The sequence below is a fragment of the Epinephelus lanceolatus genome, chromosome 17 (genome assembly GCF_041903045.1).
Source record: "Epinephelus lanceolatus isolate andai-2023 chromosome 17, ASM4190304v1, whole genome shotgun sequence".
NCBI classification, from domain to species: domain Eukaryota; kingdom Metazoa; phylum Chordata; class Actinopteri; order Perciformes; family Serranidae; genus Epinephelus; species Epinephelus lanceolatus.
The window spans coordinates 5,169,293-5,192,769 of record NC_135750.1 but is presented as its reverse complement, the minus strand read 5'-3'; the positions used below and the strand labels follow the sequence as shown (position 1 = coordinate 5,192,769).

Below are 23,477 nucleotides of genomic sequence, written 5' to 3'. Positions count from 1 at the left end.
ACAGAATACATGCTTCCTATGACCTGGTGCATGATGGGATTGGCTCCAGCTCACTGCAACCCTGGACAAGATCAGCGCTTCAGATAACAGATGACTGGGTTTATACACAGTGATGCAGGCAGCTGATGTGGTCACTATAGATTTCAGTGTGACTTCAGGTTTCAGTGTTGGACATTGATATGACACAGTGACTTCATCATTCTGTGCTCTCACCATGTTCTTGTGTGGACGTGGTATCGGTACATGTGGTCCACCAGGCCGTATTTGTTGTTGCTCAGTGCCTTGTATCCACCGTGGACGAACACGCAGCCGCTGGCCTCGTCATACACACTGCTGTGGCCGTAACCTCCCTGGACCACGGCGCCCTCAGCAGACACGACCTGCCACGAGTTCGTCCCTGAGACGCAGAAAGCACAAAGAGGCTGGATTAATGCCAGACACTCATGCAGAGAGATGAGAGCTGCTCACTTAAAAAGTTTTTGATGCTTTGGCAGATTTTTCTTTTCACCATCGTGCCAAAAAGCAGAGCACTTTTAATTCTGGAGGTGAGACAGAGCGAGGGAAGAAAAAAGAAGAGACTGAGCCAAACAGTGAGAGAGGCCAGAGGAAATTACACTTTATTGAATTTAAAAGCGCCCCTTTATTAGACCGGCGCAATGCATACCGATGAATTCAGGTGCATAGAAAATCTTATTAAAAAACAGGCGGGGATTACATCATCCGAGCAGCCCCCAATAAAGGAAAGACACAACACAACAAACAAAAGCCTGAGAAGGAGGAGGAACTTCAAAAGCCTGAGAAAACGTGGCGTCATCTGGAACGGTAAACCCCTGAGAGCACGAGCAGCACTGAGAGAAACCGAGACACACAGTGAACTAGAAAGCACTCAGAGAGAGAATATCTCCACACATACTTTAATTGAAATGAATTGTACGAGGATGATTTCAAATGAGTCAGACCTGAGATCACAGAGTTCCAGCTATTATAAGTAACATGCTGCTGTGTAACACCACTTTTAATTCCATAACATTTTGCAGGATCTCTCAGAATTGATGTCATCAAAATGAAATGTTATGTTGAAGTGTTATAGCACTTCATGTTAAACAAGTTACACCACCATGAATCCTTAAAATAATTGTAGGAAATCTTGTGAAGATCAAACAACAACATTTGTGGATGTACTGGGAGAAATATGCACACGTGACTCTTAAAGTTGACAATGCTTCAAATGTTCCTGCAAAAAAGCTGCATGTTCTGATGCCTTGTCCACAGATCTGTAAATATACAGATGATGCCTCCAGTGTCCAACGCAAGGAAGTGCATTTCTTTACGTATGGATAGAAATCTGATAGAAGTTCAAATAAACACAAGAAGTTTGTGCTCTTGAGAAAGGATCAGCACTCAGTGAATAACCTCCTAAGCCCTATGATAAGCTATTATGGCAAGGCTTAACTATACAGACCAGTGAGCAGTGATAACTAACATGTCTTTGGGGTCATCAGGTGGGAACCTCCTTTCACCAGTGTTTCGTCTAGTTGGTCCCACGACACCTCCAGGAGGCTAGACAGTGATCTCTGGCATCCCAGAGACACTCCCCTAATGCCAGCTCTGTGTGTGAGACTGCTGCCCGCACCAACCCAACAACCTCCTTTAACTTACTTACACATGGCTTTCTCAGCCCAAACAGCACTGCCACCTTCAACAAACCCAGGCTCCGTTGATGCGAGCTCCAGGTAGTGACAGTGCCGATACTACCTTTCCTAGCACATTCACCATACTCTATTTCACACGCTACATAGCATAACTCCAATATAAGCTAAAGTTAAGGGAGATAGAGAAGATAAACTCACAGGCTTTCTCAGCCCAAACAGCACTGCCACCTTCAACAAACCCAGGCTCCATTGATGCGAGCTCCAGGTAGAAGCAGTGCTGATACTACCTTTCCTTGCACATTCACCATACTCTATCTCACACACTACATAGCATAACTCCAATATAGGATAAAGTTAAGGGTAGAAACTACCTGTAGCCATGGGGGAGGGGCTAATTTTGTCCAATTTCCACCATCCAGTAGTTTGGATTATGCGCAAAAACAAAAACAAACAGGACCTGCCAGGAACGTAGCATGCTGTGTGAAGTATTTAAAAAGGCGTATGAATGGCTGAACAAGTCATAATGACGATCTGACTGTATTTAATGTATAACCATGTTTTAGTAGAATAACATTACTCAGATTCAAAATGTGTTCAAACTAGATAAACACATTCTTTTTAATCATACAAACTCACGTGACAATCAACACAGGCAACTGAACTAAAGAAAAATAGCATGTTAGCTAGGCTAGCACACTGTCATATGGTCTCTCCGAAATCCACTGCAAAAGTTCAATGTTTTTAATGTACTCGAGGCAAATTCCAGACCAAAATATTATGGAGGGAGGGGAGGAGTTTCAAGGGCACATAGGATGTAACAGAGATTCCCATTGGAAAGAATGGATTAAAATGTCACCATTTCATCTTGTTAGATATTTGAATGAAACTGTGTCATAATTAGCGTATGAATTGTTGGTTCTTGGTTGGCCATCACCAGCACTGAGGTGTAATGATGAACAGTCCCTTCAGGCCTACAGTGAGAGATTTGTCTTGACTTAAGGAGGCAAGGAAAAAGGAACTTGGTTTATATGTGTAGGCTGTTACACATGGTCACATGATGGTGCTACTGGCACCAAAAAAACCTCAACTTTCTCCTCTGGCTCTTGGCCGACCTTTTCACTAAACTTTCTGGACTCCATCTAAAAGTTTCGAGAAAATCTGCAAACCAGCAAAAAGACAAAGAAACACACAGAACCAAGAAAATAAACTGCAAAGAAAGAAAGACAGAAAATATGACAAAAAGGACAGCTGAAAAAGAGAAAGACAGAGACAGATGCACATTATTGTATTGTAACCAAATACAGACAGAGTGATCACAAAGTGGCTGCTGGAACGAGTCACCATAGAAACCAGTGGTCAAACATTGGAAGACAAAATATTCTACACACACTGTGACATGGAAGATGTGAAGATTAAATCCCTACAGAATTCCCTAAACATGGAAAAACAGTCAGAGGATCGTGGATGCAGCCTTTGTCAGTGACGCCCCAAAGCTATTGAACACACTACCTCTACATATCAGGGAAGCTGCTCACTAAATATTTTTAAAAGAAAGCTAAAAACATATCTGTTCACTTTAGTCTTTAACTCACTCTGACCTCCTGATACAGGTCTGACACTCGTTCATTTTAGGCTTCACACTGCTGCAACTCTTGATTTATAGTTTTACAACTCTATGATTTTATGAGTCAGTTAATCCATGTTTTAAACTGCTTTAAATGTCCTTTTATATTGAATTGCGTTGCCTGGTTTATGTTCATTATAACTATTATAGTGCCCTCATTGTAAAGCACTTTGTGCTGCATTTCTTGTATGAAAGATGCTATATGAATAAAGTGTATTATTATATTATTATTAGTACAGTTACGATTCTTTGACTTGATATATTCTTTTAATCATTTTCGGGGGGGATTTTGCCTTTAATGACGGGACAATTTGAAGCGTGAAGGGGGACAGAGAGGGGATGACATGCAGGGCTGTGGGCTGGAATTGAGCCCACGCCACTGTGGCAATGACTCTGACTTTGTGCATGGGGGGCATGCTCTGCCCACTGAGCTACTGGGCGCCTCCATGTTTATCCATGTTTCAAAATATTGACTATAGACAGCCAGAACTGGCTGATTTGGCCCAATACTGGGGCATCATTCATTCCCAGTTTCAGCCGGGTCAGGCAACTAGATGCTGCCCGGCTAATTTCATCCGGCATGCCAAGCTCAGGCCAATGCTGGGCCAGGTCATTTCTGATAACGGCCCAGTGATGGCAGCCGGAATCGGGCCAGCTGGTTTGGCCCAATCCTGGGGCATCATTCATGCCGAGTCGGGCAATCAGACCCAACCCAGCTAATTTCATCCGGCATGCCGAGTTTAGGCCAATTCTGTCCACTGGGTATCATTATCTTTTATCAAAACTTCAAATATCAGACTCTTTGGCTTTGGCAACTTATTGCTTGATGAAAACATCATGCCAACAAACTTGAGCACTGAAAGAGTAAAAGCAAGAAAGTCAACAACAGACAGCAGAACACAGGAGCACAAATAAAGACTCTAATAAAGAGCAAAAAAGGAGGAGACAAACAGCGAGGAACAGCAATAGAAGACGGGGCAACTGTGAACAAGACGACAAGAAAGTAGAAGGTCAACTCTTATCTCATCTCTGGCAGCTAATTGCTGTGAACCTGCCTCTTTGAGTGGTCATTAAATCCTTTTACCTCATAATTTACACTCCGCTTCTACTCCCCTCTGTTCATTTCCAGGTTGCAGCAACTCTTTAAGTCGCTCCCTCTGAAGCCTAATGATGCTCAGTGCAGCGTTACGCCGTGACACTGTCAGAGACGGAGGAGGGAGGGAGGAGATAGAGGTGGCCGGAGATGAAAGTGAGGGGAGAGGAGGAAGGAAGAGGTGAGGGAGAGGAGCAGGAGATGGCGGGGACCGAGGAGGAGCGATGACAGAGGGGGTCAGAAACTGAGGCCTGGAGGAAAAGAAAGGGATGAGAGAGTGTAGAGGAGGAAGAGGGAGACAAATGGAAACACAGACTGGCAGGGAGGAGGGAGAGTGAGGGAATGTGCTGAATTCATTAATCATTGTCTTCTCCCAGACTCTCCGGCCTGGGTACCACCTCTGCTTAATGACCGTGTGTGTGTGTGTGTGTGTGTGGGTGTGTGTGTGTGTGTGTGTGTGTGTGTGTGTGTGTTGTGAGTCTGATGAACGGTGTGTACATGTGTGTGTTTTCCTCTCATTTTGCCTGTTGGTTTACAACACTGTGTGACACTGCCATCTACTGGCCAAACAAGGAAACAAAAATAAATGCAAGAGCAGAATGTGGCCACAAGTATGAGGACAACTAAATATTAGACCCATGTGTGAGTTAAACATGTCCTTCCAAAAACCAAAGCCTCTGCTCCTGCCAAGTTCTCTGCCAGATACTAAGTTACTTTCATTTTAAGGGACAGCTTCACCGTAAACTCAATACATATTCCTATTTTCCCTCTTTCCTGTAGTGCTATTGCCACTGCTTAAAAAAGAAGGGAACACTTCATGGGCACGGTCTAACAGGAAGTCAGTTAAACTTCAGGGATATCAATGTGTCCATTGAGGAAGCACAAGTGATTGTGAATCAGTTTCAGCTGCTTTGGTGCAAATCAAAGTGACAACAGGTGCAATGGAGAGGCAAAAGCAAGACACCCCCCAAAAAGGCGAATGTTACGCTGCCTGGTCAGTGATGGTCTGGGGAGGCGTATCCTTGGAGGGTCGCACAGACCTCCATGTCATAGCCAACTGTACCCTGACTGCTGTTAGGTACCAGGATGAAATCCTCAGAGCGACTGTCAGACCTTACGCTGGTGCAATGGGCCCTGGGTTCCTCCTGGTGCAGAACAATGCCTGGCCTCGGTAGAGATGTGTGCTTTCTCACCAATATAATGGAACTAGATGGCACTCGGCTTGTGGTGCCAAAAAATACATTTAAAAAACTCAACAATCTTACATTAAATGTAAGATTGTAGGATAGAGTTGTTTGAGGAGTAAATCTTTTCAGTCTGATATCTAAAATAAGAAGCTGAAATAAGAAAGCTGTGTGAGCGCCGGCTGATTAGATGCAAGTCTCGAGTCATTTGAACTTGTTGCCTGTGTCTTCAGGCCATGTGTGCTTAATAAATAAAGAATGATGTAAGCGTGGGATGGCATCGCTAGTAACATGACGACAGCTTGTGTGGTGTTTCCATTGTACTCTACTGTGTTTTATATGCAGCTGCTAGGGTTGTAGTCGTAAGAGCAGAGTCACAGAGTGCTAATTTCTGCCTGGTCCATCTTAAAATCATTTTTAAAATACCAACCATGACAAGGAGTCTGTGTTAAAACCCAAAGACCTGTGTGAAGACTCTCTGGAAACAGAGCTCGACGAGTCTCTGTGTTTGACTCCCATCAATAAAAAGCAATTAAACAATCACCAAAGAAAAACAATCGATGAGCGCAGAGTCAGCAGCCGCACTTACTGATGTTGTACTCCTGGACTTTGTTGATGTAGCTGTAGATTGGCGAGTAGCCAAAGAAGATCAGCATCACCGGCTCACCGTCGGCCAGCTCCACCACGTGAGCGGTGTGCCCCTCCAGGGCGTAGGGAGGAGGCGGGGCTGGTTTGCGTGGCGACCAGGTGCGCCTGGGGATGTTGAACACCCACAGCTCATCAGTCACGTTCACGGATTTTGCCTCCAGCTTCCCGCCAAACATGTAGAGGTCGTCCTACACGAGGAAAGAGACAGAGAGAGAGTGATGCGTTTGAATGTTAAGAACACAGTCCTGAGATTAAAAAATATATAATCCCACACATTTCCACGAACAAAATTTCCAAACTTTTCCGTGACTTTTCAAGGACCCATAGTAGTTTTTTTTTCTTGCCCCACTTGCCTGACGTTCTTTTGAACATATCAGATTCAAACTCTGTTCAAACATACTTTCAGTTGGTTGGCACACAGGAAGGCAGACATGAACCCAGATAGAAAATGACAAAACGTACTAACTAAAACGTTGTCACACATCAACGCATATTAGAGCTACGATACTTCAACAACTAAAGAAAATAAATTTGGTGTTAAGTCTACATTACATGGATGGTTATCCATGAAAGATTATTCTAACAATTTCATGAAACACAACAAAATTCCATGACTTTTCCAAAACTTTCAACAAGTTTGACTGGTTCCATGACTTTTCCAGGCTTGGAAAGTGTGACTTTGAAATTCCATGTCTTTTTTAGGTTTTCCATGTCTGTGGAAAAACCTGATGATGGTAAATGGACCTGCATTTGTATAGCGCCTTTCTAGTCATCTAGTAACCACTCAAAGCGCTTTTTACACTACAAGTCACGTTCACCCATTCACACACATATTCATACAGTGGTGGCTGAGGCTACCATACAAGGTGCCACCTGCTACTCAGTTTTAACACCCTCACACACCGATGGAACAGCCATCAGGAGCAATTTGGGGTTCAGTATCTTGCTCAAGGATACTTCGACATGCAGCCTGGAGGAGCCCGGGATCGAACCGCTGATCTTTCAATTGGTGGACGACCTGCTCTACCTCTGAGCCACAGCCGACCAAACCTGCTCTCACTCAGGAGACACTGGGTAGCGACTTGTGGCATCAGACACTGACGAAAAAAGAGAGAAACACGGCGGGACAAGAGCGAAATTCAAGGTGGCAAAAGTCTGAGAAGGGTGGGACAGAGTGGTGGTGGATGGGTCCAACAAACACCGACTTTCATTTAGGAGAGTGGGGTTAATTTTTTTTTTTTTTTTTTAATTTATAGTTTATTAGCGTCCCAAAAGATCATAAAGCCAAACCCTGTTCTGTTTTCCCAAACCCAGCCACGAGCTTTTGTTGCCTGTGTTGTTGGAGGAAAAAAAACATCAATTTGCGTTGCTGTACTGATGTAGTGCTTTTATTTTGAAAGAGACTGTATGCAAACTGTACATTTCCTGTGAAAACGGAAGTGTATTTTGAAAACAGACAATGCATGTAACAGGCTGAAGTTGACACGGCGTCCCAGAACATCAACAACCAACACACCCAGGGTACCTCGGACGTCATATCTGGATGTGGAAAGTCCATGACCAAATGTTGATATGTGACAAGTCGGGGTGACAGTGTGTTGGATGATCAGCTTCATTGTGGAGACTTTCCTGCGTACTTGATTCACATATCAGGAGAAGGTGAAATTTTGTTTGTCTGAGCTTGAATGCTCTGTGCTGAAAATTCACTGTACATAAAAATAAAGTGTGTCTTTTACAAACTTGTCACTAAGTCACTTGTGGTCCATGCAGAACAGACCCGTGATCCACCAGCTGGGAACCACTGTTCTAAAGTACATTTTAAGCTATAACGTGAGACTTCAGCAGCCTGAGATCATTTTCTTTCTCCCTCTTTTTAAACCCATTATTGATTTCTGGGCACTCGGGTCCAGTGCAATAAGCTGTAAACACAATATTGACACATGATCAATAATAAACATGTTGTTTATTGTTAAAAGGATCCCCATAAGAATCTGCTGACGTGTCTTCTAAAAATAGTTTGGCATTTCGGGAAATACAAGAGTGAGAAGAAGGTCAATACCACTCTCTGTCAGCAGCCTGTTAGCTTAGCTTAGCACAAAGACTGGGAACAAGGGGAAACTGCTAGCCTGGTTTCAGTTATATCAGAATCCACCTACCAACATCTTCTAATCTCTCCTTCAATAATTGTCAATATGAAAATATTGATCATAACAGCTTTAAACATACAATATGTCATTTTTGTTCTCAGGATATCTCAATCAACACAATAACAAAAACGGGAGCAATGCTGTCATTGCAGTCAGTTTCTGACAGGATTCCTTTAGTGTTCATCGTTCAGGAGGTTTTTACCAGGAGCTGAATTATCCACAGAGGTCTCCTGCTCTCCAAAACAAACAGACCAGCTAATTGAAAGTGATAAACACACAAATAAAGCAGTTTCATGTTTAAAATCAGTGATTCTCCAATGATGTTTGGCTCATTGCAGAGGGGCTGTTATCCAAGCTTGCACTAATGCATGCTCATCTTTTTACTCTGATAACAAAATCCAAACATTCAGGAGGTTTTTACTGTGAGCCGAATTATCCACAGAGGTCTCTTCCCCTCCAAAACAAACAAGCCTGGTGAGTTAAACCAGTATTAACACTGAATAAAGCAGTTTTAAATTAAAATTCAGTGTTTCTCCAATGCTGTTTGGCGCAGCAGGGGCTAAAGCAGAGTTGCTGCTGATGTTTGCTTAGTTTGTCTCTGATAACTTAAGAGCCAGACATCTGATGACTAAAACCCTTCATCTGGGGTCTCATTTATAAAACAGTTCATAGCATTCATATTAAACCAAAAAATATTTGACAATTACTCAATAAATCAGGCTTCCAACTCACCATCTTCGACGCCAATTTACTGTGTCAAAGTTTCTCCCATCAAGTCTGTTTTTATAGATCAGAACTTTTGCGTGGGAAGTGGCGTATGCCTCTGTTAGGACTTGTTTTGTGTGTACACAATGTTTATAATGAGACCCCTGGTCAAAATATACAGTTAAAAAAGACCAAGATTTAAAAAGTGTATAAAAAATGTGGCTTAAAAGTAGATAAATGTCAACTTATGACAGCCTCTAGCAGAAAACCACAGCTTTGACGCATGTGCAAATGGTGTTTGATGCCACTGACAAAGTATATCCCACTTTTAGACACTTTAATATGGAAAACTTTTCTCTTTAAGTCCCTAATGATTAACTAACATGCGTCTCTATCTGCAGGTCAGCAGCTTCAACACAGTCGAGGAGTCGCCTAAAATATCAGCGTGAAACTAAAGGGTGAGAGGTGAAGAGTCGGCAGGTCTGTCTCTGTTACTCACAAGGTAAAAATAAAACATGCATGTCTGCTTTGTGCTCAAGTCTAAGAGGTTAGACTGCACTGATAAAGTAAAGCACCTCCTTTCACCCCCCTCAGTGTAGCAGGGAGGGTTTAGAGTTAAAGCTTGTGTGTACAGCAAACAAGCCAAGAGTCACTGCTGCCTACAAATCTTCTCCAGGCTTCAGACACTCTGACCTCCTCTGGATCAGATCTCACCTTCATCACAGCAGAGCAGAGACATTTGTCTTCATTATCCCGTCACGATCAAATGACCGCCTCCACACAAAATAAGCATGTCTCCCAGTATTTGGACAGTGACACATCATTCGACGCTGCGCACCATGATGTGAGTGATGATCCTGATGTTCCCTTTTCTGCACAGGTAAAGTTAACGATGCAACGGTCCATCAAAAAGTGTAAACACCTCTAAACGGTGATGATTACCTCCTCTGTTGAGTCACTTGTATGGAGATGGATTATATCTATATCCATTTGTGGATTATAATTTGAAGAAATTATAAAACTGTCTGTTAAATAATTAGATATCTCCTAACTCAAGCATTTGTTCAGCTTCTTCTTCTTTCAGGTCTTAAACTGGCGGTTTAGACTGAGCACAGACGAATACACCTAAACACACAGCTCAGTGTATCTGCAGCCACCAGTCACATTTAGCTCTGCTCTACTGTAACATGAGATACGTTCCAAAACTACGCTGAGGCTAAAATTATCTTCTTTTCTTTGTTCTTTACTTCTCAGTTCAGCTGTCAGAGCTGACACCTCGATGGTGGCAGACAAAGAAGTTCGGAGGATTCAGTGTGTGTCTGATGGAAACTTGGCAGGAGTGTTGATGTTAATTGGCTACAGGTGTTGTACAGACTGTGCAGGTGTTTCTGTTTGGCCCACAGACTCTGAGGAGAAACTGTACATCTAAAGTCAAATATGCAACGTACAAGTGAACCTTTTGTGAAAATGTAAAATATATACTGAAATTTGCATCTTTATGTTGTGAGTGTTTCATGTGCTTAGATTTGAGTGTGAAGGCATCGAGGGCGGATTACAAATTTAAAAATATACTCTTGATGATGTTTTTTAAAAAACAAAGTATAATGTATAACATATAGTCTACTTATGACCCAGTAGAAGAGACTCTGCCTGTATTTCCTTACTTTCTGTGTTCTGTTCACGCTCAGGTGAGTCTAAAAAGATAGCAACCAGGTGCCTGACCATAAGCAGCACACATGCAAGAGTCACGGCACCAGAGAAACACAAATAACATGAGGTGAAACACCAAATGAAAGTGAATCTGGGGTTGGCTTTTACTTACATGTTTCCTTTCACTGTTGCTTGCAAGCGTTTTTTAGAAACTATAACCGACAATCCTTCAAAGGAAACAACGGACTGCACAGTATTTCCGTTCTCACCTGACACGCATTTACATCAACATGCTATGTATTTTTATATTTCACTGCCTCCAACATCTTCACTCTCTGGTGTCAAGTCAGTCACTAGAAGAAAATATATATGTATATATATATATATATATATATATATATATATATATATATATATAAATATATTTTATGTTTCTGCAAACTACAGATACGCTACATTTGCACACTTGCATCATATCAACATTTTTAAAGTGACATAGTACACGAGCTGACTTTGTCATAGGAAGGCAGAGGGGATGGCGAATAGCGTGACATCTAGGCGAGACGCCTGCCAGGCTGTGGTGCAGTGTTCAAGACCAACAAACAAGAAAACCAGTTGTTTTTTAGCGAGTCATTTCTGCGTTTTTAGTTGCTTTTTAGGCAACAAACATTGGAGTTTTCTAGCAACCCATCAATGTGGGGATAGTGCCAGAAAAAGACATTGCTGCTTTTCTAGTTGGGATTGTGGCACCAACCAATGGCGATTTTGAGGCCGGGGCCACCCCTGTGGCCACCCCAGATCTGATAGGTAGTTGGTCAAGTCCGTCAACAAAAGAAACAAGAGAAATGCTGCCAATCAATGATGACAGGTAATCAGCTGATTTAGGGCCAGTTTTACATTTTTAACTAACACAGTAATGGTCGTACTGAGGCTGTGAGAGCCGATTTCTGCTCAGCGGACGTTTGGCCAATGGCCATGCAGCTCTGATAGGTGAGCCATCAGCCATGAGATGAGCACGCTGCATCTGCTGCTGCTGCTGCTAATGAAACAGGAGGACGGTCACAGTGACAACGTCAACTGCAGAACTGCTGGATAAAAACAGCACGTTGAATCAAAGCCAACGTTTCAATTTATGCCTTCATCAGGGCCCTGGACATGAATACTGTCTGGGTTGAAAACCACTTTTTGCACATTTTCATACGGTGCCGTAGCATTGTTCCGACCTCTCATTGTTCCGACCTCTCATTAGTCCGACGTCCCGTTGTTCCGATATGTGATTATTACTGTATTTGTGTACCATAGAGGATCAGCAATGCAACAAAAGTAGGCTACTGGTCGAGATACAAGTGTCATAGAGAGGAGAGAATGAAACACCATAACCTCCTGTTATTAACTCTGGGGTCAGGGTTGTGTAGGGAGTTCTCCGCAGTGCTGAACGGCTCCTGGCGAGCGTATTTCTGCCTTGATGGTGCGCCGCGACCGGCTCTGGGTCAGCTGGGAAAGGCTTGAGGCGAAGCAGGCTCACAGCTTATGTGTTTGCCACTTTCTTTTTCATTTTAACCCACACCATGATCTTTTCCTGACCCTAACCAAGTGGTTTTTGTGCCTAAACCTAACCAGACCTTAACCACAGGGCATCATGATGATTTCGGAACAACGGGACTTCGGAACAATGGATTTAATATGGTCGGAACAATGGGCTGTCGGAAAAATGGGCAGACCCCTTTTCGTACATCATAAGGCATCATATAATGACATTATTCAGTCATCGGGCCTTCACCTGTATCACCTGTATTGTTACCTATGTTTGCTTTACTAATTTAGGCCCCATCTTGTGGTTAAATAAAAACACACCTGGCAAAGAACAAACCAAAAAAATCAAATTCCAGTATCTCCAACAAATTATATCTAAGCTAAATAATACCATGAACTAAGCATGTAAAGAACAACAAATATTCCTTTTTTCCTTACAAGCTTATTTTATCTTTTGCTTACAGATAAACTTTTTAATAAGGCCTATCTTTATGTGTTAAGCTTTGATTTTAATTTTTTGGTTTGTTCTGTTGCCTGGATTGCTGTGTTTTTATGTAACCACAAGATGGCGCCTCAATTAGTAGAGCAAACACAGGTAACAATACAGGTGACACAGATGATGAGCTGATGACTGATTAATGTTATTCTATAGCATGAGTTAAGAGCAGTTGAATATTGCTACCCTAATCTAACTTGTGAAGAGATGAGGACTTTAATCCACTATAAGGAAATGGCTCTTAGAAAATTTGTACCCTATCCTGAACATAATTACTGATTAAAAATAGACATGTTAAAATAACCAGAGATTCCTGAGGACTGTGATAGGTGGAAATGGAATAAAAAAATGACTTTTTTTTTTTTTTAACATTTTTTTACGAGCATAGACACCTTTATTTGACAGTTACGAGACAGGAAATCACGGGAGAGAGAGGGAATGTGACATGCAGCAAAGGTCCTCCGGCCAGGATTCAAACTGGGGTTGGCTGCGTACGTGGCATTATACTTCGCTATGCCATGGCCACCCCACACTAGCTTTGTGTCCCATCATGGCCACCCCAGTAAAAATGTCCTGGATACGCCACTGGCACCAACACTGGGTATTTAAAGCCAAAATGTGATCTTTTTCTACCCCTGTCAGTGGTTTTTGCATCTAAACCGAACCACACATTAACCACAGTTCTGTGTATCCACTTTCATATTAACATAATGTAAAGTATCTGTGGTTTGCAGAGACCTACAGTACAATGCCACCATTTTCTCTGGCCACTGGATTGCCAGTGTCAGTGAGATGTAGCAGCCACAGCTGTATTACCTGGTACAGAGCCAGAGAGTGACCGTATCTGTAGAGAGGACCACTGCTGACGGGCACCACATCCCACGTACTGCTCTCTAGGTTGTAGCTGCAGACAGAGGTAAAACAGAAGGCTGTGAGTCCCTATAAGTAGCACTACAGTGCAGAACTACAGAGGTGTGTAACACAGGTAAGAAATGATAAAAGCACAGGTGGAACAAATAACATTAAAAAGGGCTCGACTCCATTTGGGTGCCTAAATACAGTCAGCCGGCAGACACAATACCGAGAACCTGGACCTGGAGCTAAATGGAATGCAGCCAAATTTAATATTAGTAGTTACACCTGTGTTTGCAGAGTAAATGTCCGCAGTGAGAATGGTCTACAGACGTTTATCACATCAGACAGTTTGACTTGTCTTAGCGGAGCACATTTTGTTAACTATGGTTCAGTTCCATTAAGTTTCCCAGTGAGCCAGCATGCACAACACCAGGGCCATGGAGGTAGCTCACATGAATGAAATGCACTTGTTACTAAAATTTCTAAATTTTCTGTCTACTGTGAATTTCTTAACACTTTTTTGAGTTATGTGAGTAATGTGTTCTCTGAGCGTGATAAGGGACAGACAGACAGACAGCTGCTGAGTCAGACAGGTGCTGCTTACTTGAGGACCATGTGGTAGTTGGAGTAGTTGAAGGAGTAACCTCCCACCACCCACATCAGCCCAGAGTGCACCAGAGCCTGATGGGACGCCCGACCCAGAGACTGAGCCGACGGTTTGACGCTCGGCAGCACCCAGAAGGCCTCAGTGGAGGGGACGGACAGAGAGCAGTCTGGACCTGGGATGACGACAGAGAGGAGAGACACATTTAAACACAGTTAGAAAGTGGCACCATCAAAAAGCACGAGAAGTGATGTGTGAAACATGTTTATGATGATTTATTTTAAAGTTTGCCCCTCAAACCTTCACAAGTAGGTATGTGGTATTTAGAGTTTGGTGTCACTATGTGGAGAAGTTGAAATTTTCTTACTTTGGCGCGCCCCAGTGGAGGTATCAGGTACATACACCAATTTTTCTGTAGGGTCTCATTTCAGGATGTTTGTAGGATGCTTTGTAGTGTTAAAGTAGATTTATGGCTTCATTTTGTTTTTAATTCAATAGGCAAAAATAGCACCAAAAAACAAAACAAAAAGTATTGGTATTTGTGAAAAGTCAGCGCTCACAACCATAGAATCCTTATATTTACTGGACTATGCTTATCTGCCAGTAAGAGGTGGGAGTTCTGCAAAAAGCCACTGTCAAGTCAAGACACGAGTCAAATGCAATATATATTTTCACTGATGAAGCAACAAGTCACCGTTGCAGCACCTGTTGGTCTGCAAAAACAAAGAGGACAGATCTATTCTGAAACAATCATGAGAAAATCTTTGATTTAAACACGTGAAGGTACAGTAAGGTCAGCCAATCCTCTGACATGCTTTCATCAAAAAACAAACTACAAATTGATCTGATAAGACAACAGCAGAGCAATAACATCACCATCATCCTCTCTATGTCAGTTGCAATCTCTGCTCCTTAGCTATGAGGAAGTTAAAGAGGCATCAGGGGGTTCGTAATGTGGTGGGTGGGTCTGATTAATGTCTCAGCAGGTAATGAGACACGAGGAGAAAAAGGAAACACTGCAAACTAGAATCCACTTTTCTTTCTGTGGCTAGTGGGATGAGGAGGGTGGAGGGATAGAAGGACAAATGACAGAACATGCTGTTTTCATTAGAACAAAAACATACTTTTTTTGTCTGTGAAATGGCAGTTGCTATGGCGACCAGCACCTTTATTACCCCCACTGTTTGTGTAGTAGATGGCTGCTCTGAGGCTGTGTGGCTGTCCCCACCTGACACACACATCCATCTGTCTTCACTTTCATCTGGTTTTATGAATCACTGGTCACTTGTAAATTTTACACACAAGAGACACGGTGCAGGATCATCTAGGAGCGGTTTGATGAACATGTAAGAGTGAAGATCTCTTACTGTTGATTGCATTTGAATTAATTACTTGAAATACCATGAGTACATTTTCTTGTTCTTACTATAGTAACTCCTTTAAAGCCACTATCAAATCGTTTGTCACTAAAGTTACTATAAATATGTTTAAACTAATATTTTCTCTGTTTGTATATAAGTGAAAGAGTTAATTGAAAAGACAGTGCTTCATAAATTCATTCTGTGGCGAAAATCTGGCTCAATAATGTTGAAGCCGAGCGTCCTGAGTTCACCTAACTGAATAATTAATAAAACAATAAACAGGACGGAAGACAGTGTGACAGCTCCAGCAGCATCCACTGCCCATTTATTTATCTTCACCCCCAAAAACTCACACACACACACACACACACACACACACACACACACACACACACGTACAGACACGAGCCTCCTAAAACAGCAGAATGTCACCCCAAAACGTTTCCTGCAAACGTTTCCAGGATGATTGTGAGTTGCTTTTTATTGTGACTATTTCCTGTGTAAATGTCAGCAATTGTCCTCCAAGAAAACAACCTGGTCCAGCACTGGCCCAAATTCAACATGCCAGGAGAAATAAGTCAGAGCCAGGTCAATTGCACGACTAAGCTGAGACTCCACATGAATGACATCCCAGAATAGGGACAAATAAACTGGCCCAATTCCAGTTGCTGACCCTGACGCCACTGGGTCGGCAGAAATGACCTGGCCCAGCGTCGGCCAACAACAGAAGAAAAGTCGGGCATCCAGTTTCCTGACTCGGCTGAGACTCGAAATGAACAATGCCCCTAACCAGACCAAATAAACTGGCCCGATTCTGGCTGCCAATAGTTCATCAGCCCAAACTCAGCATGCCAGAAGAAAAAAGTCGGGCCACATCTAATTGCTCAACTCGGCTAACACTCTGGATGAATGATGCCCCAGAACCAAACAAAATAAACTGGCCGCGGTTCTGGCAGCTGACACTGTCATCACCGAGCTTTTATCAAAAAATGACCTGGCCCAGCATCGGCACAAACTCAGCACGCCAGAAGAAATAAGATTGGCTGCATGAAGTTGCCCAACTCAACTGAGACTTGGGAGAAATGATGCCCCAGAACCAGGCAAAATAAACTGGCCCAGTTCTGGCGGCCAACACTGCCATCATCACGGCCCAGCATCGGCCCAAACTCGGCATATCAGAAGAAATAAGTCGGGCCACATCCATTTGCCCTACTCAGCTACAACTCACAATACATGATGCCCCAGAACAGGCCAAAAAAACAACGTCCCTATTCCGGCTGCTGACACTGCAACTGCTGGGCTGTTGTCAAAAACAGCTTCGGCCCACATTTGGCACACCTGAGGAAATAAGTCAGGCCCCATCTGGCTGAGACTCTGGATGAATGACACCCAGCCCTAACTCAACATGCCAGAAGAAATAAGCCAGGCTGTATAAAGCTGCCTGACAGAACTGAGACATGAGATGAATGATGCCCCAGAATTCACTGAGAAGTGCTTCCCGTGGTTCAGAGCACTATCTAAAAATCAAAAGTGTTCTAATTTCATGTCATGAATCAATCAGTAAGGATTTTTGCAACATTTTAAATGAGAAATTCAGCATAAATCTCCTCAAAATATACAAGTTTTTCATTGATGCTGTTTTTTGTTTAACTGACGTACAACCAAGTTATTTAGCTCATTGAACATCAAAGATTTACATTTGTGTCTGCAGAAAAAAACTTAAAATACAGTTAATAAATTAATATTTCATGAGAAGAAAGTGGCTTCCCTCATATAAATATGTTTGTACTTGTGCTTACAGCATTAGTCCAGGAGGGGGCAGTGCTTCATCATCTAATCTAACACCACTGGACTGTCTGGTGGGGTTAGATTAAATATAATATTATTAATATTATTCTTACTGAAATTTGTGGGTAAACCAGGCAGAGGACAATCAAACATTGATGTACTGATGTAACAACACACAACTTCATCCATAATGTGATGAAATACTTCGATACATGTGTGTGTTTGGCCGTGAGTCTATTTTTAATGATTCAGACAAATGAGAAAAAGGCATTTTGAAGACTGAATCTGAAGATTATTCATGCAAAACTGCAATATTAATAATGCGACATCAGTATAACTGCCTTTAACAAGTGAGATAATCAGTCTGGACACAGGCAGTATCTGTATATATATGGCCAGTCCTTTTCAGATATGATTAATTTGCATTAAAAAATATGAAGCTATTAGTAAAATAAGTCCTCCACTGTGATGTCAGTCAGACACCAGACCCTATGTGTCATAAAGTTGTTGTGTGTGCTGCTGCGAGAACAAATTATTCACAAAAGAAACATAAAAAACCAAAATAATGAAGCCACATATATTACGTGCCACCAGGCGAGATTTCCCAGGACATCACATCTATTATTTTATGACATAAAACAATATTGAATCAGGCAACACTGTGTTGCATACACAGGAAAGCGGCTGCCGTGGTGCTTTTGTATCTCCGCCTTTTGTCTGTTTCCTTTTCGCTCCCTTCTGTCGTTAATAATGAACAAAACAGGAACATCAAAAAGATCCTCTCCATCATGGGAAACGTGGTATTTGTTCTGAGAATAAATAACTCTGTAATCACTACAAACGAGGCCAATGCCAGAGTAATTATAGGTAGGTGCAACGATGACATATGGACTTAATAAAATGTTGCACATGACAGCACGGCAAGTATTGATTTAGTGATTTAAACAGCGTCTTAATGACTGTATTTCAGTGTGAAGCAGGCCGTCTCTGTCTGATGAAAAATAGTCATTAAATACTCTTGAAACAATATTTATATGTAACATGAACATTTAATAACTAAATCTGGCCCGCTTCAAAGCTGAACATCACTTTTTGACCTGCACATTAATTCTTACTGGGATCATAAACACATTACAGATGACATAATAAATGATCAGACATACTGTAGCACATCAAACACATCTCTTCCTGTCCTTAAATTCCCGCCACCATCCTCCCCCTCTATCCCACTGAAATCTCCTCCAGCTCCAGGCCAACAAGACACATCGCACCACTCTGGCTGAGCTCCAGTTTGTCCATATATCTGCTTCATTTCCCTGATAAAATCCACTTTCCTCTGCCCCATCCTGCCCTCTTACCTTGCCAGCTGTCGTTGCAGACGCAGAGCTTCTCTCCAGTCAGGTCACAGTAGCCGTGGCCCGGGCTGCCACAGTTATCCCTGCAGTATGGGATGTCGCAGGCGTCTCCTTTCCAGTACTCCTCACACTCGCAGTAGACCCGACCCGAGACGGAGTTCGTCGTGCTGCATCTGCCGTGGCCCGAACAGTTGTTGGGACAAGAGTTTATTCTGAGGAGACACAGTCAGACAGGACGTCACGGCACATCTTCAAGGTTATACACTATCATTGGCACAGGTAGTACTTAATTGTGACTGGAGATAAAGCCACAACTTTGAGATGGAGCTGATGCAGTAGCTGAAAACTAGTTTAGGAAGTTGACATTATACTGACGATATAAAGTTGCCATTGAAAGAAAGGATAAGACATTTAGTTCCACTAATGCACTTTAACAATGGAGTCAATATGAATGAAGTTGTAGTGCTTAACTTACTCGAAAATAATCACCAACTCTGCAGCTCCGCGGAGCTTTTCAGCCTCTTTTAGCTGATCATTTTGGTGTAAGAGCACATTCATGGTACAGTTCAGTCTCAGCACACATTTCTCAATACAGCAGGCAACTGTTTTCAGCAAACAAGCACTGATAAACTCACTGCACAGCACCAAATGGCATTCAGACAAATTTAGAGACAAGCAGGTGAAGTGGAACATCTAGCAGCAGCTCAAGAGCCTGATATTATTCTCAGGAGTTGGTGGAAACCAAGCAGGGCTAAAAGGAGAGTGGATGTTGGACCTTTACAGGACGTCTGCTGAGAATGAAAAGACAAACAGCCATAATATTTCCAAATAATGAACTGTAGTGTATCATGGAGTTTATACTATGGGAAAATGGATCAGCAGCTTTTACTGTCAGAAGAGCCATTTTTGTTGGAAAGAAATTAAAAAAAAACCTGAGCCGCAAAACATATTTCAGTCAGATAATGAAGTCCTTTAGTTGCTGTGCGTCATTAAAAGCAGCACATAATCTACTTATTTATAAGCACTGACAACTTCATTTGCTATTTCATGATTTCAGGGTGGGCACCCTTTGTACCGTAAAGGCATTTAATTTCTTTTAAAAACATGGGAAGAAGGCAACGACCAATAAAAGACAAAGTGACCCAAAAAATTTGCAAGAAATTAGTAAAAGGAAAGAGTAGAAGAGTTTTGATTTAAAATCAACCTTCTGGAAAGAGTACTAAAACTTTTATAATAATTCTTTGACATTATTTAATAATAAAATAATAATAATAATATTAATAATAACAAATATACATTTATCCTATTTTTTTATATATATATATATTTTTAAATTTAATTAGTTACCAAGTTGCTGATTGCTTTTTTTCCATGTTTCTGAAAGAAATCACACCAATTTGCTCAGAGTTCAAAGGTTTAAATACCTGCTAAAGGCGAGTTAAAGGATAACTTCTGTATTTTTCAACCTGGGCCCTATTTCCCCATGTGTATGTGTGCGTATGATTCATAGGTACAACTGGTTCAGTATTGAGGGAGGCGGATGCAGCCGGCAGCTGCGAAACAAGCTAAAACGATAATGGGGGCAAATGCGTCCCGTATAAGTTTGCGCATTAAAAGTGCTTTTTTTTGCCACTGACCGGTTCAGATCGTCAGTGCTATCTCTGTAAATAGCATACTAAGCGTTTCCCTGACCCTTCACTTGCTCTGGGCTGTGATGTCATCTCGCGAGAGCTTTGCTTGTTGCCGGAAGAAAGTGCGCCTTGCAGACCATTGGGTCTGCAGTGCTCACTTCTCCCAAGATGACTACTGCCAGCCGAAGAAGAGAAGACATCCAATCCCGAAACACCTCTTCCTCAAGAAAACGGCTGTCCCACGAGTAGAGAGAGCTACAGACACAGCGGAGGGAATGTTATATAAACAATGTTCGAAACGCTTAGTATGCTATTTACAGAGATAGCACTGGCGATATGAACCGGTCAGTGGCGAAAAAAAGCACTTTTAATGCGCAAACTTATACGGGACGCATTTGCCCCCGTTACCATTTTAGCTCGTTTCGCGGCTGCCGGCTGCATCCGCCTCCCTCAATACTGAACTAATTTTAAAACGAGTTGTACCTATGAATCATACGCACACATACACATGGGGAAATAGGGCCCAGGTTGAAAAATACCGAAGTTATCCTTTAAAGCAGCACAAGAAAAATTATGTCGCTCCAGTTTTCAAAGGGTTAAGTCTAAATTAGTCTATCAGCTTTAAAAATAAGTCAAATGAGCATCCATCACTATGTTTTACCACAAGATGGCAGTGGGCTATTTATGATTATTTACATTTTTAACTTTGCAGCATTGGTGTGAAAGCAAACAAATCTGCCCACACACTATTAAATTCTCTATTTTCCTCAAACGCTTTTACGTTTTGGATTTGGATCTGTGGACAGTGGGGCTGGGGAAGACTCAAGACTGGCCAACACTTGACTGAGGTTCAACAAAATTTAGAGAAAAGGTGTCAAGCTGTAGACAAATGATGCACATTTAAGCCGACAACATATTAAGACATCTCTTTATTCACTGTGGAGGCTAAGCATTTTTACAGTTGGTGATTGTAAGAATCACTGCAGGCTCACAGCAATGATAAATGAAAATTAACCCGATATAAACCATAAATGTGTTTGCAGTCAATTTAACCCGTGGTTAGATTAATTTGACCAGTGAGCAGACGTTGCGCTAGACTTTTTCCTCACCGGCCATTTTGACCGACAGGGTCATAAAAATCAGGTCATAATCTATTTTTACTGGACATTTTAATTTTCGTTTTTAAATGATAATAAAGATATTCAAAGACATTTAGTTTTCATTCGTTCGTTTTTAATAAATCCAACAATCAAGTTATAAAGTGTGCATTAATAAGGACATGAACGAAAAGATGAACAGACATCCACACACCGCAGCGCTTCAGTTTGGCGTCTGGTCTATTTTTCACGCGAGCCGAGCACTTCTGTCAAGCTGGATAGAGCGGATCGTACCAAACAGGAAGTCGGACACAGAAAAGACGAGAGAATCCGGCCAATTTTCAAAATAACAACAGCACGCACTGAGGAACGTGAGGAGAAAATACCATGTTTATAATTTAAAATAACACAACAGTGCATAACCGAACACATTTTTCAATACCATAATCACTTCATTACAACTTTAATTTTGTGTCACCGAGCCTACAGGCATAACTACATAAATAAACTGGTCAGAACAATATGCCCTATTCATTCAGTGTTAATCCAACACGCTCAATACATGGACATGCAATGACAAATTGTCATTAACTTATTACGTTATAAGAAACGATTAAAATATGGCCTTACCTATGTTTAAAATGACCTGTTGAAGTGAAAAAATGAGTACTGACGGGAACAGACGAGTGGAGTCGATGTTTAACCGGCGCGGAGAGCACAGGAGAAATGCGCTGCCTGTGTGGACAGTCAAGCGCCTGCGAGTACATTCATAGGACTTCTGCGGCACTAACTCATCTGGTGTGTCCAGGCCGTTATGTCAACAACGCTACATGAAGCAGATGAATATCCGGTTAACGTGACCCCTGCCAGTGAGGGTCAAATGGCTTCATGATACAAAGCAGAAAGACTTAAATATGGTTCAGTCAGGACCACTTTAGTCAAAGAAAACTTTATTTCCATTTTCAGTATCATATTTGGTGGTATGGCTCTGTTCTGGGGCCTCTCTGCCTTTTCTCAGGCCTACGCAGAAAGCCTGAGGCCGTGAGTGCACACCTCTCTGCCCTTCCATGCACCTACATGGAAAGCTTCAATTGCTTTGCCCCGCCTACTGTTGCTGCTCCCTCTGCAAGCCTTTGCTCCTCCTTTTCTTGTTGTGTCTGACTTATCAATGTCATTTCTGTTTCCTTGTAGGTGCATGGAAGGGCAGAGGGCGCCCTGAATGAGATTTGCCAGTTGGCTGCATAGAAAGCAATTATGTGATCTATCAGCTGACTCCCTTCCATCACTCATCAGTTGATTGGGCTGCTTGAGATCAGCTGCTGTCGCTGGGATGTGAGCTGAGCTTGACACCATGTCCTGCCTGAACTAAAGTTATGCTTAATATTTAAAATTATGGTTAAAACGGTGTCCTTGTGTGTTAACTTCACCCACCAGCCAGTTAATGGTGAAGAAAGTATTTTCCACAGCTGTAGTATAAAAATAAACAATATTTAAATAAGAATAATCTCCAAACCATGCAGCTATACAAAATAATACATTATGTAAAGTTAAAATACTCCTGACATTAATCATTAGTCCCTATTCATCGATAAAATGTAGTAAAGAATGACTGAGCCCATGTTATTACATGAACCACAGAAAAAGAAAAGCACAAACAGCAGATGTGCTGTCGCTCTGAACACAGCTGTTTGTTTGAGACAGATGCACTTCCAATTTTTGCAGACGTCTATCTCTAGTTCCTTTTGAGTCTAAATGCACTTATTGTAAGTGGTTTTGGACAAAAGCGTCTCCCAATTAAATGTAGGAACCACGGAACACGTAAGAGAGAGATGGAACGAGGCAGATATAATTTAAAAGAGAGAAAATAGAGCTACAGCTAGAAGGACACAAAGGAAACAGACTGAAAAGAGACCAACAGAAGCAGGAGCCTAAGTAGAAGGAAAAAAATGACACATAAAAACCAAACTGTGAACAAAAAGCATGAATCCAAACACTACACAGTGTTTCTGTGTAATATCAGAAAACTACAGATGCTAAAGGAGATGGAACGAATG

General features: G+C 42.0%; 1 protein-coding gene and 1 long non-coding RNA gene across 4 annotated transcripts in view; one reads left to right on the top strand and one right to left on the bottom strand.

The window, feature by feature from the left end:
- The window catches only part of atrnl1a (attractin-like 1a), a 445,178-nt gene that overhangs the window by 360,317 nt on the left and 61,384 nt on the right, over positions 1-23,477 (bottom strand). For all 3 annotated transcript variants that reach the window (XM_033643351.2, XM_078160934.1, XM_033643359.2), the window contains exons 5-9: positions 18,699-18,907; positions 14,192-14,366; positions 13,549-13,636; positions 6,143-6,389; positions 214-397 (exon numbers count right to left, since the gene is read on the bottom strand). In XM_033643351.2, the coding sequence (XP_033499242.2) occupies positions 214-397; positions 6,143-6,389; positions 13,549-13,636; positions 14,192-14,366; positions 18,699-18,907 (903 nt within the window). The remainder of the gene's footprint in view (positions 1-213; positions 398-6,142; positions 6,390-13,548; positions 13,637-14,191; positions 14,367-18,698; positions 18,908-23,477) is intronic.
- LOC144458447 (uncharacterized) lies at positions 9,667-10,546 on the top strand. The gene is made up of 2 exons (XR_013487928.1): positions 9,667-9,933; positions 10,308-10,546. It is a non-coding gene; the product is annotated as an uncharacterized LOC144458447 (long non-coding RNA).